This window comes from Crocuta crocuta, unplaced genomic scaffold (genome assembly GCF_008692635.1).
Source record: "Crocuta crocuta isolate KB4526 unplaced genomic scaffold, BGI_CrCroc_1.0 scaffold237, whole genome shotgun sequence".
In the NCBI taxonomy this organism is placed as follows: domain Eukaryota; kingdom Metazoa; phylum Chordata; class Mammalia; order Carnivora; family Hyaenidae; genus Crocuta; species Crocuta crocuta.
The window spans coordinates 1,167,511-1,183,978 of NW_027531914.1; the positions used below are offsets into that span (position 1 = coordinate 1,167,511).

Sequence of the window (16,468 nt, forward strand, 5' to 3'; positions counted from 1 at the left end):
GACTTAGATGCACCATGCCAAGATTATTGGTTGGTCCAAGAACTGACACTTAGAATACCCTGAGCTCACAAGACCTTACCTAACAAAGTTTTTAAATTCAAGAAAAATAAAAGCCCAACAGAAGCACACATACACCCTACCCTTATAGTGTGCATGTGGTATACAGGCTGGGAGGAACCTAGCAATAAAAATGGCTGCAGTTTCAAGTTTCCAGGAATTTGAAACCTGAGGCAGTTTGCACTTGGCAAAGCTACACTAACCTTTCTACCTATCCAAATTTGTACAAAATAAATGTCAAATAGCAGTTAATATAAAAAGTATAGTACTTACTGCTATAATCACCATATCCATAGTAGTTGTTGTAACCAGTGTAGTCATATCCTCCATAACCACCGTAACCTTGGCTGTTATATCCATAGTTGCCATAGCCTTGATTCCAATAGTTACTATATCCCTGGTTCCAGTTTTGACTGGGGCCTGCAGCACATTAATAGGTTCACTAAAGTCAGAAGATCAGCAAAGATCTTTACTTCAGGATAATTAAAAAGCAGAAAAGCTTAAGACAGAGTAAACTTAGGCTCTAGCTTACCACCACCTCTTCCACGAGCTCTTCCTGCAAATCCTCCTCTAGATCCCCACTGTTGCTGTTGCTGATACTGTTCCTTCGACATGGCTACTTTTATTTCACACTAAAAGAGAAAATGTATGTTGTTATTACATGGACTCAAGAAAACACAGCAAAATGTGTAATAAGCAAGATAGCCAACTGTCCCAAACACAAAGTTGACTAATTTGCTACTTTCCTCAAAGTCAGTTTATCAATTAAACCAATCATCAGTATTTTAAAAGAAATAATCTCCTCTATTGACATCCAAGAAGTTATTTGCCTAATATAGGTTGCTACATTCTGTCAGACCCTCAAACAGGATCTTTTAGTAAAGCCTAGAGAAAAATAACACTTAAAAAGAAATATTTTCCTACCACTCTCCAGTGAAAAGCAAAAAACAGTGATCAATGACTTTGATAAATAAGAAACCAATGAGACATCTTTAAAGCACAAGCATGCAAACTGAAGCCTTTCAGAAAGCTAGATGATGAAGCTCTCTACAAAAGCTAGTTTTCTCTACAAGTAAATGGATGCTTAACTTACTTTACTAAGACCAACATTGTGATATTTCTTTTCCATTATCTTCTTCACTGGTTCCTCTTCCTTAAAGGTAATAAAGCAGAATCCACGCCTCTTATTGGTCTTGTTGTCCATAGGGAGCTCTATGGATTCCACCTGACGTCAAAAAAATAAGTTTTAATAACTTAGTTTGCACGTAACTAACAATAAAAGCACAAGTTTAGTGGGGAAAAAGTGCACAAAAAATGTTTGGCCCTCAAATTCTATTCTGCAGTCTCTCTCCCTGTTTATTCTAAACTTGAAAAAATAATTCTTCAAATAAAAATAATCCAGTCCACCTAAAAGTCTTCACATTTATTTATAAAAACAAGCTTCCCAGGATACTGACATTTGCTACCTCATTCAAGGGTCACAAATTCAAATACCAAAAAAGAACAGAAGACAACAGTCATTTTTAAGAAAAATAAAGATGACCACATTTCGGAGAAAATGGGGAGTGGTGAGAAGCACATATAACTAACCAAAGGGGAAGGCTGCTACTGTTATCTTAGATGGCTGCTGCCAAAGAAGGCAATTTCCCATGTTGCTTGCTCTTGCAACTATCTAAGAAAAGCTAGATACCCAGATATTCGTGGGAAATATCTCAACCTAAATACTAACAAAACGTCTTCTGTTTAAATCAAGCAAAAGATGTCTGCAGGTTGTATCTGGCCAGCAAGACCACAAATTTCTCATCTTAGCTTTAAGCTATTAATTCACAAAAAGAACTTGTTTCAGTTATCTTTAATTAGCCTCATAAAAATTGCACATGGACGTTTTTAAATTGAGAAGGCACTACACCTTATTCTTAATAATTCATTTCTTTCCTATTCTCAACTGAACCATTTCCTTCTATTATCTCAGGTAATCCAACCTGGATTTCTTCCTCTACTAATTTTTTATTTCGTCTACTAATCTGGTTAAGTTCCTCAAGGTAAGAATGTCTATTCCATCTTAATCTGCACCTTCAATAAAGGAGAAAAATACAATCATCTAACCTTCACTGATCTGCTAATGAAGTATTTACAATATCTTATTTTCAAAACAAATAACATAATCAGCCCAAACTTCAAAACAACTTTGAAAATATAACGTGACAATTATATTCACACTAATTTTGACAAAAACTGGGTCAAAACATTATCACATACCTCACCAAAACCACCAAAGTACTCCCTTATTTTCTCTTCAGGTGTATCTGGAGAAAGGCCACCAACAAAAATTTTTTTAACAGGCTCTTTTGTTTTCATGGCTTTGGCCCTTTTAGGATCAATCACCTTCCCATTCAATTTATGTTCTTTCTGATCCATGACCTAAGGAAATTGAAGTTTTTCATTTTAAATATGTATCTTAATTGAAGTTCAGATTATCAACTTACTTAATAATTATAGTTAAATCAATATAGCTAATGCCAGGTATGTGTTGACTTGCTTATGATTAAAGAAGTCAATCTGTGATGATGTCACATCAGCTAATACAGAACTGTTCAAACCTAAATGCCAGTAAGAATGGGGAGGAGGGGGAAACACAAATTTAATCAATTACTAGAAAACCATCCCTCCTTTAACTGTCAGCAATGTAAACTTGACTGCTACTTCCCCTTAGCCCAAGAAATTCCAAAATCTATAGTTCTGTGAACTTGTCACAGATCATCTCTTTAGTTAGAGGTCTTTAAGTCTCAGTATTTTTAAAGTTAACTTTTTCAGTTTAGTAGAGCCTGGCATACAGAAGGCATTCAGTAAACAAAGAGGACTCTTCATAAAATGTATTGGTTAAGAACTATAGCTCTATCTTCATATATCGCAAAAGGGGAAATCACAAATGGACAAATTAGTGTATCAAACTATTCACATCTTATATTATTAACTGATCAGAACACGTAACACACTACCTTATCTACACTCTCCGACTCTTTAAATAGCACAAAGCCAAAACCCCTTGATCGCCCTGTGATAGGATCTAACTTCAGAGTGCAGTCTACAACTTCACCAAATTTGGAGAAGTAGTCCTTCAGATCTTTCTTTGTAGTGTCCCAGCTAAGGCCTCCTATAAACATTTTCCTGTAAAGACAAAAAGTAATATTAAAATGCTAAAAACAAATAAATTGTCTTCAGTATCCGTAACAGTAATACCTTTTCCAAACTGCACCAATTTATTGGGCAGTATATTAAATAATGTCCTTCCTACATAATCATGTATCAAGAACACCCCATTCCAGCTGTTAGTTTTTGTTTATTACTGCTGCCATCTGCCTAATTACAAAATAGTGAGCAAGCAGCAAATTCTTTTGACTTGCCAAAAAGATAAACATAACCCCAAAGTTAAATTACTATACATTGAAGTCTTTCTTAAATTACAAGTTAAATATTGGTAAAAGCAAAACAGAATTTTAGCTTCAAATTTCTTTCAATCATTAAACTTATAAAAAGGCTACATAGTTCCCACTGTCACAGCAACCAGCATCTTTCTATGCTGAAGCTCCTTTCTATTTAACAGTAGTTCTCTCATTAACAAAACTCTTAGCACATAAAATGGAAAATTCTAAGTCTCACAATTAGGTTGTAAGCTAGGTTTTCAGAATGTGCTAAGAGTCCTTAATAAAGACAATAATAACATAAACAATTTGGTGAACAAGAATTACCCCCTGAAGCACAATCCACTAGTTAACTTATATGATTTATTTACAGTAGAACCTCAGTTAACCAGCAATAAAATATTTAAACCTTGAAGATGCTAAAAGTGACAGGTGGTTAAGTGGAAACCACCAAAACACTTTAAGACCAAAAATACATACTCAAAAAAATTTTTCTCAGGTGAAATATTTTTATTACAGCAAAATGCCATAATGCTCAGACTTGGCAGCTCTGATTCCTTTTACATCTGCCCCCTTTGCCACTCCCTAACCCGCCCCAAAGAGCTTACACATACCTCCTACCCTTTAAAGAGACAGGACTGGAGATTTTTATTTTAAGGGTAAACTGTCAGAATTTGTTATGTAAAGGCTAAAACTTTTACAGGAATCAAATCATACTTGCTCTATGACTTATCTTTATAATTGGGGTGGGGATGGGAAGTGGTACTAACTTTCAACTCCAGATAGAAATTAAAGCAGGAAACATCTCCATCTTGTGGGCATTTAGGACACTGCCACTAAAGCCAATTTCTGCAATAAGAGGCCAATTGTGTCCTGGAAGATCAGGTCGTTCAGCTTTTCCCCTAAAGATGCCAGATTAACTGAGGTGTTACTGATCTTACTTTCTTACCAGACTTGTTTCTAGTTCTAACAACAAAATTAACTTTCAGTGCACAAGAAATCTTTTTTTAGTGTTTAATTTCCCATTTCAGATTAAATTTCAAACTAGTACACTTCAACTAGTTCATGTATTTAAAATTAGTAAATTTTCCCTTACTTTGTTTCCCATTTCAGATTGTTTTCAAACTAGTACATGTATTATAATGTAAATTTGGGTCATTTATATGCTTAACTTTTGACTTCCTCTAATATTCATGCTTAAGTAACCTTTATTAACCCTTTTTGTATTTTATAATCAAACAAACATAACAAAACACTCATCATGTACAGATAATTTTTAATGTTTATTGCCAATTTTACAGGGGAAAGTTATTTTCTCATTACATTTTCTTTCATTAAAATAATGTACCTTCTAAAATCCAATCCTTGTCACTTGAATTTAATGCCTTAAACACTTTACTTTTAACCTAAAGTTCCAGAGCACTTCCTTCAGAGATAAAAGTTCATTAGTAACATGTACCCTTTCAAGGTAAGGACATTGATATATTTTTGTAAGTGAGAAATAAATTATAATGCAACGACCTCTTGCTCAGGTATCAATGGCAATTTTAGAACAGAAACAACTTCAATTAAGTTGAAATTTAACTAATGAATTACCACCTTCTAGGATTACAGAAATTTTCCAACAATAATTTAACAATTTGAATTTATTTCAGTCTGAAGAGAATAAGTAAGTAACAAAAGCCTTTTTTTAAAAAAACTAAAGTTGAGGGGTGCCTGGGTGGCTCAGACAGTTAAGCACCTGACTCTTGATTTCAACTCGGGTCAGGAACTCAAGAGATGGAGCCCCTGCCCTGTCTGCTGAGGACTCTCCCTCTTGCTCTACCCCTGTCCCACTCATGCTAAAATTGAAAGGCAAGAATATGGTCTCATCATCTCCTCTAATATTAAGACGGAACTAAGTTTGACTTTAATTTCACGAAGGCCAAGTTTACATTGGGTTAAGTGTCTTTGATTTAAAATTATTTAAGGGGTGCCTGGGTGGCTCAGTCAGTTAAGCATCAGACTCCAGATTCCAGCTTAGGTCATGATCTCATGGTGAGATCAACCACCTCCCCTCCCAAGAAGGGCTCTGCACTGTTGGCTCAGAGCCTGCTTGGGATTCTCTTTTTCTGTGCTTCCCCTGCCTGCAGGCTCATGCACACACTCTCTCAAAATTAAACAAACATAGCGTTAAGAAAAAACAAATTTTAAAAAATGATAAAAAAATAAAATTACTTAAGGGATGCCTGAGTGGCTCAGTTGGTTGAGTGTCTGATTCATGATTTTGTCACGGTCCCAGGTTCGTGGGATAGAGCCCCAAGTCAGGCTTAGTGCAGAGCATAAAACCTGTTTAAGATTCTCTCTCTCCTCTCTGTTCCTCTCCCCAACTCACACTAAGGGGGGAAATAATTAAACAAAATTATAAAAAATAAATTATAATCCTATGAATGAGATTGAGGCAGTTCCATTATTACCTACAAGCCCCAAATGTTTTTCACAGAATAGGAAGTCCAGTTTTCTTAAAGCATACTAACCCATCAACTGGGCCAATAAAGAACTTTCTAAACAAACTTTTCACCTTTAATATAATTGTTAGTACAGGAGTTGTTAAATGTGTCTACCTTGGAAGTTAAAAGGTCACTCAAAGATACTGTTTTTCCTAAACAATCAAATCCCATTTCAACAGAATTTTTAAAACTCTGGCCAACTATAATTTAAACATATTCCAAAGGATGATTATTATTTCCCAAAAAACAATGAAACACATAGTAAAACTTCAGCTATCCAGCATCTTTAGAGAATGAGCCAAATATTCCACCTTCTTTAAAACACTGCCTGTCTTCCGATCTCTCACCAATTATTTGGGATGAATTTTTTTTCCTACGACACACACTTCTGCCTTCTTAAATACAGTAATCATGATTTAACAATGTATGGGTCAGTCACCATTAATTTATATGAAGTTGTTAGCACGCCCAAAGGCTCATCTGAAATGAGAACTATTAATACGCTAAGTGCATCTCATTTCTTACTTCTTTTAACAAGTTCTATTTTTCATTTTTGGCAGATTAATCACCTGTTCCTGTTAAGTCCCACCCCCGCATACTTTGTAGGGTGGGTAGCCAGCACCTGAACTTTGCAAATTTTGTGTAAAGTAAAAGTAAACAGTCTCTGGGCAAGAGCCTAAGTGGCTCGTCTCTGAGACAAATACATTACCATTTTGGCAGCCCAAAGCACTTTTTTTTTTTCCTATTCTAACAAGGAAGGCTGCTGCACAACTGATAACCAGACAGGTAAATATACTACAACGAACACAAACTGTTCCAGATGCATTCCATCTTTACTAAATGTAACATGTTAAATATATCACATTCAGTAGGCACACCAAGATAGTAGAGGAAGAAAAATTTTGGATAAATGGGAATTATCTTAGCCTCTCAGAACACTAGCATTCTGACATGCTCTCCCCCAAATTATGAGATGGTAGAAGATAAAATTTAAATTCTCTTATGTTACTGTATTTTGTTTAAAACGCAACACCTATTGTCTGTACAGATTACCTGTACTGCTGCCTTGAATACCAAGACTGAGTTTCAAGTTGTTGTCACTCCAGCAAACACAATGAGATAGACTGAACTTCAGAAAAATAGTAAGCAGCCAAGTTAAAATGTGACAAGACTTGTTCAAATAGCAACAAAAGTGGGCCCCTAATCCTACAAGTTTAAAATTTGATCCTTAGTTGTAAGTGAATCAACAATCCTAATTAAAACAAGACTTCATCTACAGAATTTTACTCATCGTTTAATTTCTTAATCCTATCTATAAACTACTGAACACCCCAGAGGCAATACAGTATTTAAAACATCTACTCAATGGGGCACCTGGGTTGCTCAATCAATCAAGCATCCCAACTCCATTTTGGCTCAGGTGATGGATCTCATTATTTTGGAGGGATCCCTGAGTTGGGCTCTGGGCTGACAGCACGGAGCCTCCTTGAGATTCTCTCCCCCTCTCCTCATAGTTTTTCTCTCAAAATAAACTTTAAATAATAAATAAATAGAAAAAACACCAACTGAAATCTCCTTGCTTTTTACTGATATGGATATTACACCATATTATAATATTAAATAACAGACACAAAGTTATACAACTCAGTGCAGATGTCTTTCCGAATGCTATCCAATGTCATTTAGGAATTAAGAACTGATTAGTGGGACGTTCTCTCCTAGAATAAGTAGATTTAAAGGTAGTAAGCCAAACCGCTTGAATTTATATACTACCCCCACCACTTACTAAATGTATGATCCTCAGAAAAACAAATACCGATGACTGTTTCCACATCTGTAAATGTGAGAACTAAAAGCCTATTTCATGAAATCTTCAGTAAGGATAAAATGAGCTAATGCAGGGTTACCTGGCTGGCTCAGTCCACACAAGCATGCCACTCCTGATCTCAGGTTTTTGAGTTCAAGCTCCATGTTGGATATAGAGCTTACTTAATAAAGAAAAATAGTATTGGGGCATTTGGGTGGCTCAGTTGGTTAAGCCTCTGACTTTGGTTCATGATCTCACAGTTTGTGAGTTCGAGTCCCATGTCAGGCTCTGTGCTGACAGCTCAGAGCCTGGAACCTGCTTTGGATTCTATGTCTCCCTCTCTCTGCCCTCCCCCATTCACGTTCTGTCTCTAAAAAATAAACATTTTTTTTTTTTTAAAAAAGAGAAACTTCTAAAAGGAAAAACAGTATTAATAAAGGAGCAAATACATTTCAATGGCACAGAACATAGTCTGAAACATCCCAAGTGTTCAATATATAAAGTTGTTATTTAAAAGGGGTAGAGCACAATTTAAGTAATTTAATAAAGCAAGGTTTTAATTTACTCATTGGCTTAATTTTTTAAAATCTGCACGAGCTACATGAGGTCTCCAAAATTAACAGGAAAAGGCTACAACGAGGTTTTACATAAATGGATCCTAAAATCATTTTCAATACCAAATAATACTTAAGAGAATCCAGAAGTGTTCAAATATCCCATGTAAAAATTAGACTAGAAATTAGACCGCCTTAAAAACTGAAATAAAATGTAGTTAAAAACCCATCTTGATGACTTATCTGTACTCCACATAAATACCAATTTTAGTAAGGAATTAATTTCAAATTATAAAAAAGGTAATACATACAGAGCAGGGCTGGCTGATGGGAATGTTGATTTAGTACTCCTGTTTTTTCACACCCCAAAAAACATTCTCTGTACTACTGAGATCACTAGGTTTAACACTCCAAAGTCAATAGTTACTTTAAAGATCCTTCTCCTAAGAAGTCTCTACTTGGAAACACCTTTTTCAAGGTAAAATGATAAATACCATTAGACCCCCAATTTTGAAATAGGGCCAAAGAAAATATTACGTAACTTTCAAACACTTCCTAACAACTTCTGATTTTCCATAAGTAGTTTCATAACAAGTTCTGACAGTTTAAAAAACAACAGAATGTCAAGTACATATTATGACTGGCCAATCACTGTCCCCTCTCAGAGTAGTATTACTCAAGTATACCACTAACCTTTATTTATATTTTCTGGTATTTTATCATTAAAATTATTCATCTAAAATCCTAAAATGACAAAATAAAATGCCACCAACATGTATAAAGTCAGTATTTTTCCTCAAAGTATAGATTTAAAGTTAAGTAACTAGTTACCTATAATTGGGGAGGGAGGGCAGAGTTAAATCTTACAACCAGATGATACCACATGGTAGGGTAATCATTTTACAATCTCTATTAAAAATACCTTTGGAAACAGACTGACAAACTTTTAACAAGTCAGTAAAGATGAACTCCTCTAGCCTGGTATATGAAGTCTCAGTACTTTCTACTTTAGAATAAACTTAAATGACTAAAAAAGATAATTAAGTTGAAAACACAGTAAAATGACAGTTTTTGAGTCAACTTTAAATGTTTAACCCAAAAGTCTTCCCTTTTTCCTTTCATTCCAAGGAAAGAATGACTTCCTATAATTTTACTTTTAAAATAATCTCTCAAATCAGCTTTAGAAGGTAAACTCCCATCTACCTGAAGGTTAAGGAATGGGGTTTCCTTAACCTAGAGGTTAAAATTCTGGTTAACTGAGATTACTACACATTCACGATACTGTAGTTTTCTACTGGACATCAATTTAGACAACACTAAAATCAGAAAATGATTTTTTGCCTTTCTTGATGAAATTTTAGACTCTTGCAATGCTTTAAAACCACATTACTGTTTAACAGCAGAAGAGAAAAATTCTAGAAGGCTGCTTCCATGACAATGCCTACTGGTTGCTTTTTGAGCATATTTACATCTGTTTCTTACAAGACTAAAAGGGGAGAGGGAGAATTTCCTAGCTTGAACTGTGTGGTATTTTCAAGTCTAGATAAGCAGGAGTTTACAGGACATGACCCAATACTTAACAGCTATCACCTTGATTATTGGCCAAACACTACCAGTAACAGGAGTCTCCCCACCCCCAAATAGTCTTGAATATCTAGCTCCAATATACAATTTAATACTCCAGAAACTAAAACATGCTTACCTTTACTCCACAGGAGTAAATCACTGGCAGTATCAACTATTAAGGCACCGGATAAACACACACAAGCTATGAAAGCAGGCTATGTGGTCAATCCTCCTGTGGTGAGCATTGTTTCCAACACATAGATCAGCAAACCAAGTAACAAACAGGTTATATTACCTGAAACCACACTGTTTGAAGTGAAGTAACAGAAAAAGATCCCATGCTTCGAGCATCCAGTTCAGTGCCCTAGCTACTAAAATGTTGAAGCAGAACTAAAATCAAATAAAACTTCGACTAAAAGAAATTATATTTCACTTCATTTGTCAATCTGCACACACACACACGAGGTGCACAGCTTTAAGTGGAATAGGAAAAAAGTTATTATTCTATTCCTTTTAAAATGTTTTCAAGGGGAGCGCCTGGGTGGCTCAGTCAGTTGGGCATCTGACTTTGGCTTAGGTCACGATCTCACGGTTTGTGGGTTTGAGCCCTGCGTCGGGCTCTGTGCTGACAGCTAGCTCAGAGCCTGGAGCCTGCTTCAGATTCTGTGTCTCCCTCTTTCTCTGACCCTCCCCTGTTCACGGTCGCTCTCTCAGAAATAAATAAAACATTAAAATAAATAAACAAGGGGCGCCTGGGTGGCTTAGTTGGTTAGGCGTCCGACTTTCGCTTAGGTCATGATCTCACGGTTCGTGGGTTCGAGCCCCGCGTCGGGCTCTGTGCTGACTGCCAGCTCAGAGCCTGGAGCCTGTTTCAGTCTGTGACTCCCTCTCTCTCTGACCCTCCCCTGCTCACGCTGTCTCTCTCCTAGAAATAAATAAAACATTTAAAAGAAATAAAGAAATAAAATAAACAAACAAATAAATGAAATGCTTTCAAGGATAACCCATATCACTTGAAGACTAAAACTAATTCTCCATGTTGGCCATAAATCACATATCTCAATAGTGGATTCAGAACATCTTATTAGAGCAGACTTACAGAGGACAGAAGACCCAGACAATATTAGAACTACACAATAAAGGGGTGCCTGGGTGGCTCAGTCGGTTGAGCGTCCACTCTTGATAGTGGCTCAGGTCGTGATCTCGTAGTTCTGAGATCGTGAGATTTGGGCCTGCTTGGGATTCCCTGTCTCTGCCCTTCCTCCACTCGCGCACTTTCTCTTGCTCTCAAAACAAATAAAAAACAGTACAAACAAAAACAAAACAAAAAAAAAAAAACCACACACACACACTAAGTATACTTACAAAAGCAGTCACATGACTTGAGGGAAAAACCCAGGCCTAAGACCAGGTATTTATCTCAAAAGGCAGTACTGAAAAACCTCAATGATTTTCTCTAAATCCAAACCGTAAAGGTCAGGTGCTTCTTAGTATTTTCCATATTAAAGATTTTGAAATGAAAAGAAATGTTAACATTCCTCCCTTATATGTTCATCATCTTGAGACTTGGGAGCAACAATTTCTGCAATTTTAACGCTAGAAACTTATTAAAGATTCCAAAGAACACTGAAACTCAAACCATCTACTCAGGGTCTTGACTTTACAGTAAACCCAAATTTAGTGAAAGGCCAGTAAGTTAGGCATGAGATTGTTCTAAAAGTAATGGTTTTAGAAAGTAACGTTCAGAATGCCCCAAAAGCGCTAGGGTATAGACAATAATCTCAAATATTTAAAACAAATACATGTATGCACATTTCTTAAAAATCAGCAGTCAACCCACAGTAAAATTCACAAAATTTTCAAACAAGAAGAAATCACACTTCAGTTTATATGCTAATGGGTATAGGACTAGATCTACTGCCCTGTTATTAGAAAAGTACTGCTGTATGTTGGCTGATAACTTAATGGAACTATTTTTGCTTCCTACCCAGTCTAATGTAGGCAAGTCAACGTACCTACCTTATAAAACTGTCTGAAAGCTATTACAGTATTAAAGTTCCTCACTCATCTTGAAATTTAAAAAACTCTCCTCCAGGTAGCTTGCTATATGGCATGTATATTTTGACCAACACGAGAGAACTTTGTAACCTACTCTAAAAGAACTGAAGCCTTGTAAGGAACATGAGCCCACACCAAAATGGGAAATGTCAATGCAACTGCAAGTAAAAACTAGGGATGTTAAGCTGGAAGGATTAAATAAAATAAGGTGAATTCAGAAATAATTACTCTAAAGGTCTGAAGTGTGAAAACATCCACAAGAGGTATGATCCGCATGCCCTCCTTAAGAAGAGCTGTTTGTTCTTATGCTCAACAACAACAACAAAAAAAAACCCGGGGCATCTGGGTGGCTTAGTTGGTTAAGTGTAGGACTCTTGAATTTGGCTCAGGTCACGGTCTCACTGTGGGATCAAGCCTCACATGGGGCTCCATGCTGACAGGACAGAGCCTGCTTGGGATTCTCTCCCCGTCTCTGCTCACCCTCACTCATGCGCTCTCAAAATCAATTAAAACTTTAAAGAAACAAACTTTAAGTCCACAACAAACTCATTTTTAAAATATTTTTAAGATTGCAATGGAATTACTTTATTCTCAAGTTAAAATTATAAAAACTAATTCACACACAAATGTGTTTAGAAATTAAATTCACGGGGCGCCTGGGTGGCTTAGTCGGTTAGGCGTCCGACTTTCGCTTGGGTCATGATCTCGCGGTTCGTGGGTTCGAGCCCCGCGTCGGGCTCTGTGCTGACTGCCAGCTCAGAGCCTGGAGCCTGTTTCAGTCTGTGACTCCCTCTCTCTCTGACCCTCCCCTGCTCATGCTGTCTCTCTCTCCCCTAGAAATAATAATAATAATAAAAAAAAAAGAAATTAAATTCAGATGGTTTTATATCTAGTAGAGCCAGTCTTATCCTCACTCCTGAGACTATTATGAAACTGCTGCACTATATCCCTCAAACTGGTAGGCCGAGAAAGAAGAGAGAGTGGGCAAATGCACACACCAGAACAAAAAACAAGAGTATCTGCAACAGGAGGAGGCTGGCTGATTAGGCAGTAATTTTAAAGTCAAATACTAGACTTTAAAAACAAAGACATTATTTGTTAAATGTAAACTTGCTTAACTTAAAATGAACCTCCCGTTAAATCCTATTTGCAGAGAATGAAAATAGGTCATAATCTAAAACTTTCACTATCAATATTTAATTGTCCATTTTTCCTAAGAAGTTGTTCAAAAAATTGTAAAGTTACACTATTGGGTAGCAGGGCAAGAGTATTTCTTACAAGAATCATTAACAGTGATCTCAAACCTAAGTTTATGGTCCTTTCTAATCACTGAAAATAATTGCTTACGTAAGATTTAAAATATGGAACAGAGTAAAACAGTCAGGTAGAGGACAGTTTAATCTTACTTAGTTTGACACAATTAGCAGTGAAAATGAACTATCACAGGGCCAAATGGATTACTTTCATCATAAGTACTTTATTTTGTATGTCAAACTAACCCCAGTCTTCTTTTTACTTTTCCCTTTTGCCTATTTCCAGTCTGCTTTATCTGCAATATAAAACCGGACAGATTTCAGTAGATGAGAATACAGTAGTAAGTAAAGCTCGTGTAAAATTTAAATGTTATCCCAACTGGATTCTTAAAATAGAACGCAGTTTGTACAGCTCTAAGTCCACTATCTACAAATTACTGGCCCTTCAAACTCCAGTGGTGGTGGATACAAACTCCTGGAAAACTCAAATATAATCAATCCTAAAAGCAGAAAGATTGACATTTAGGAGAAGGAAGGGATAAAAAGAACAATAATCTACTAGCCTTCCAAGAAAAAGTCATGCAATTTCGGTTACACGTGACAACCAACTGTAATTAACATTCCAACCAAATCACACTGAAAATAAAAAAATCAGCTAAGAGCTGTATGTAGTGAAAAGCCACATCAGCCCACCTCTGAATAGTACATATCCCATTGTTATTCAAGTTCTACTTACAAATATGGTTGGAGATTTTTAAAAAATACGTTTCTGCACAATACATACACACGCTACTTTAAAAATACTTTTCACATATCCAAAATATTTCAGTAGAACATGCAAGACATTTTAAACACACAAGATTGTTGTATTAAGTAACCTTTACATTTAACATTAAACTTAGAATTCCAAAAAATGTCCTAAGAAAAAGAAATCAAATTTGAAATTACAGTACTGTATTTTCTTGTCCAAATATAAAAATATTACTAACTATATTCAGTTTTATTTAACCAAACCACAATTACATGCATTACCACAGACCAAAAACCATGTAATGGCATTAATTTTGCCCAAAGATCACACACGATGCCTAAAAAGGTTTTATATCCCAGGCACAAGATATCCTACTGTACTATGTCTAGAATTTCCTGGGGATCAGTGGGCAACTAACCAATACACAGCCTCTGCATGTTATGACTACTGAAACCTTTATAATACAGAAATAAAATTTAAAAGTTTTACCATTCTTCCCGCTGTGCCGTCGCTGCTTCAGAGTGTCGTGGGGAGGAGTTTGAATGGCTAGGGAATTAACAACCGGTACAGCAACCAATCAAAATTCTAGTTTTAGTTTTTGACATTGTTAGGGCTAAAAACTTTAATTCATTTACACTTCAGTTCAACAGTAGGTAACTACAAAGGCAGCTGCTTTGTGATTTGGAAAATCAGGGCTAAAGCCTGCCCCAAACAGCACGTTAAGCAATTAATCATTTTGGTGCCTCTGTCCAAAGAACAGAATTCAGAAATAATACCAAAATGTTAAAGATCTTAAGTTTCCAAGTATTTAACATATTCCTTTCTTAAACTATATGTAATTCAAAATTAACTAAGAAAAGCTAGTTTCCCATCCCATCTCTATTCTCCCAAAGCCAGCACAATCAGCCTGACAAATCTGCCTAGGCTGAGATTATTAAACTCGACATTCTAAAGTACTTCTCTTTCCCACCCTCCAAATCTAGTGTTCTTTCCCAATAAAGGAAATCGTGTTTTCCAATACTGGATCAAAGCGACACCTTACTGGTTTTACTTTCCACACGGTTCTCCTTGTTATAGTGGGAAAAAAGAAAAAAACAAACAAACCAAAATCACACACATAACCCATTACAAAAAGGAATGGAAGCGTTAACCCAAGAACAGCGGTCGATAACGGGAGTAAGAAAACCTAACCAAGAACCCCGATTTAGTCCCTCCTGCTAACTCCTGTATTACGCTCCCGCTCCCAAATGCTGCATTCTAATATATCAAACGCAGCTTCAAATAGTATATACACTTATTCCAAATGAAGGGAGGCAAGTCAGTTACTTAAAAACCTGCAAAAAAAAAAAAATCATGCCACAGCACAATAAAGAGTTTGTTCATTTTTATGAAAGGCGGCTGGTAGGCCTCCTGTAACAGTGGGTAAGAGAGCGGGAAGGAGAAATCAAGAGAGACCAAAAAAGGATCCTGGACACAGGGATAGGGTGTTTAAAAAAAAAAAAAAAAGAAAAGAAAAAGAAAAAGAAAACAGCACGTAAAAAGTAAGGTTACAATCCGTAAGAACAGTCAGGGAATCCAATAGCTGAGGGCGCGAAAAGGGTGCGCGGTTAGAATAACTCCGCGGGGTGGGGGAAGGGCAGCCAGCTAGCCGAGCTAGAAACAGCTCCAGTCAAGTGCAGGCCCCGCCGGCAAGGAACTTAACCAAAGCCCGTAGAGCAAACACCAACGAACCAACAAGCGATTCAGGGAACCTCACCAGGCCCAGTATGTTTCGTAGGCTGGAAAGTAGGGCCTGTGTACTCAAGCTGTAGTTCCATAGCGTATTGTGTAAAAACGAAGAGACGGAGACCAAACTTTTCCAAATACTAAGAAAACATTCGGCCTGAAGCCGAGGCGGGAGGAGCTGAGTGAGCAGCTTACATGTTCCCCAAAGCATGCGCTTATTAAGAATCGCATCGTCTGGACACACCAAATAAACCTTAGGTCCCGGCATAAAAGCTTCTGAGTCTACCTTTATGCTTGGGACTTTATAAAACAAGGAAGGAATGGGACAGCGGGGCAAGAAAAAAGGTACCCCTCGACAGGCGGGAAAAAATCCTGGCGGCTAAGTCGGTGGGAGGAGACCCACGGCGAGGGAGGGAAGGAGGGCGGGCCAGGGAGCAGCATGGTGACGGCTAAAGGTGGAAACGTGTGTGATGGGGGAGGGGGCGATAAGCAAGCAGGGGGAGAAGGAAATGAAAGCCCCGGGGAACCCCACATAGAGAAGAAGAGAACTGTGCAAGAAGACTGCACGGGGCGCAGGAGGGCGGGCAAAGAGCGGGAACGAGGCCTAATGGCGAGGGGATCAGGAGGGGGATGGGGACTAGTTGGGCCTGACTATCCCGGGTCGCCCCTTACTCACCCTTCATCCTCCTCGTTCTTACTGGCATCGATCTTCGCCCCTTCCGACTCGGCGCTGCCCCCTTCGGTGCCTCCAGCCGCGGTTCCGCCCCCGGTCCCGGCTCCAGGTCC

General features: G+C 37.4%; 1 protein-coding gene across 4 annotated transcripts in view; it reads right to left on the minus strand.

Moving 5' to 3' along the window:
• LOC144240451 (heterogeneous nuclear ribonucleoprotein D0) overlaps positions 1-16,462 on the minus strand; it is an 18,840-nt gene extending 2,378 nt beyond the window's left edge. For 2 of the 4 annotated variants that reach the window (XR_013337720.1, XR_013337719.1), the window contains exons 1-7: positions 16,359-16,383; positions 14,447-14,503; positions 3,057-3,225; positions 2,317-2,478; positions 1,151-1,282; positions 590-689; positions 331-477 (exon numbers count right to left, since the gene is read on the minus strand). Coding sequence is in view for 2 of the 4 variants with exons in the window: in XM_077774784.1 (XP_077630910.1) it covers positions 331-477; positions 590-689; positions 1,151-1,282; positions 2,317-2,478; positions 3,057-3,221 (706 nt within the window). In the remaining 2 variants the exon portion in view is untranslated. Of the gene's footprint in view, positions 1-330; positions 478-589; positions 690-1,150; positions 1,283-2,316; positions 2,479-3,056; positions 3,226-14,446; positions 14,504-16,358 lie in introns of all 4 variants that reach the window. The other 2 variants (XM_077774784.1, XM_077774785.1) reach the window with 2 other exon arrangements.
• Between the last annotated feature and the right edge of the window lie 6 nt (positions 16,463-16,468).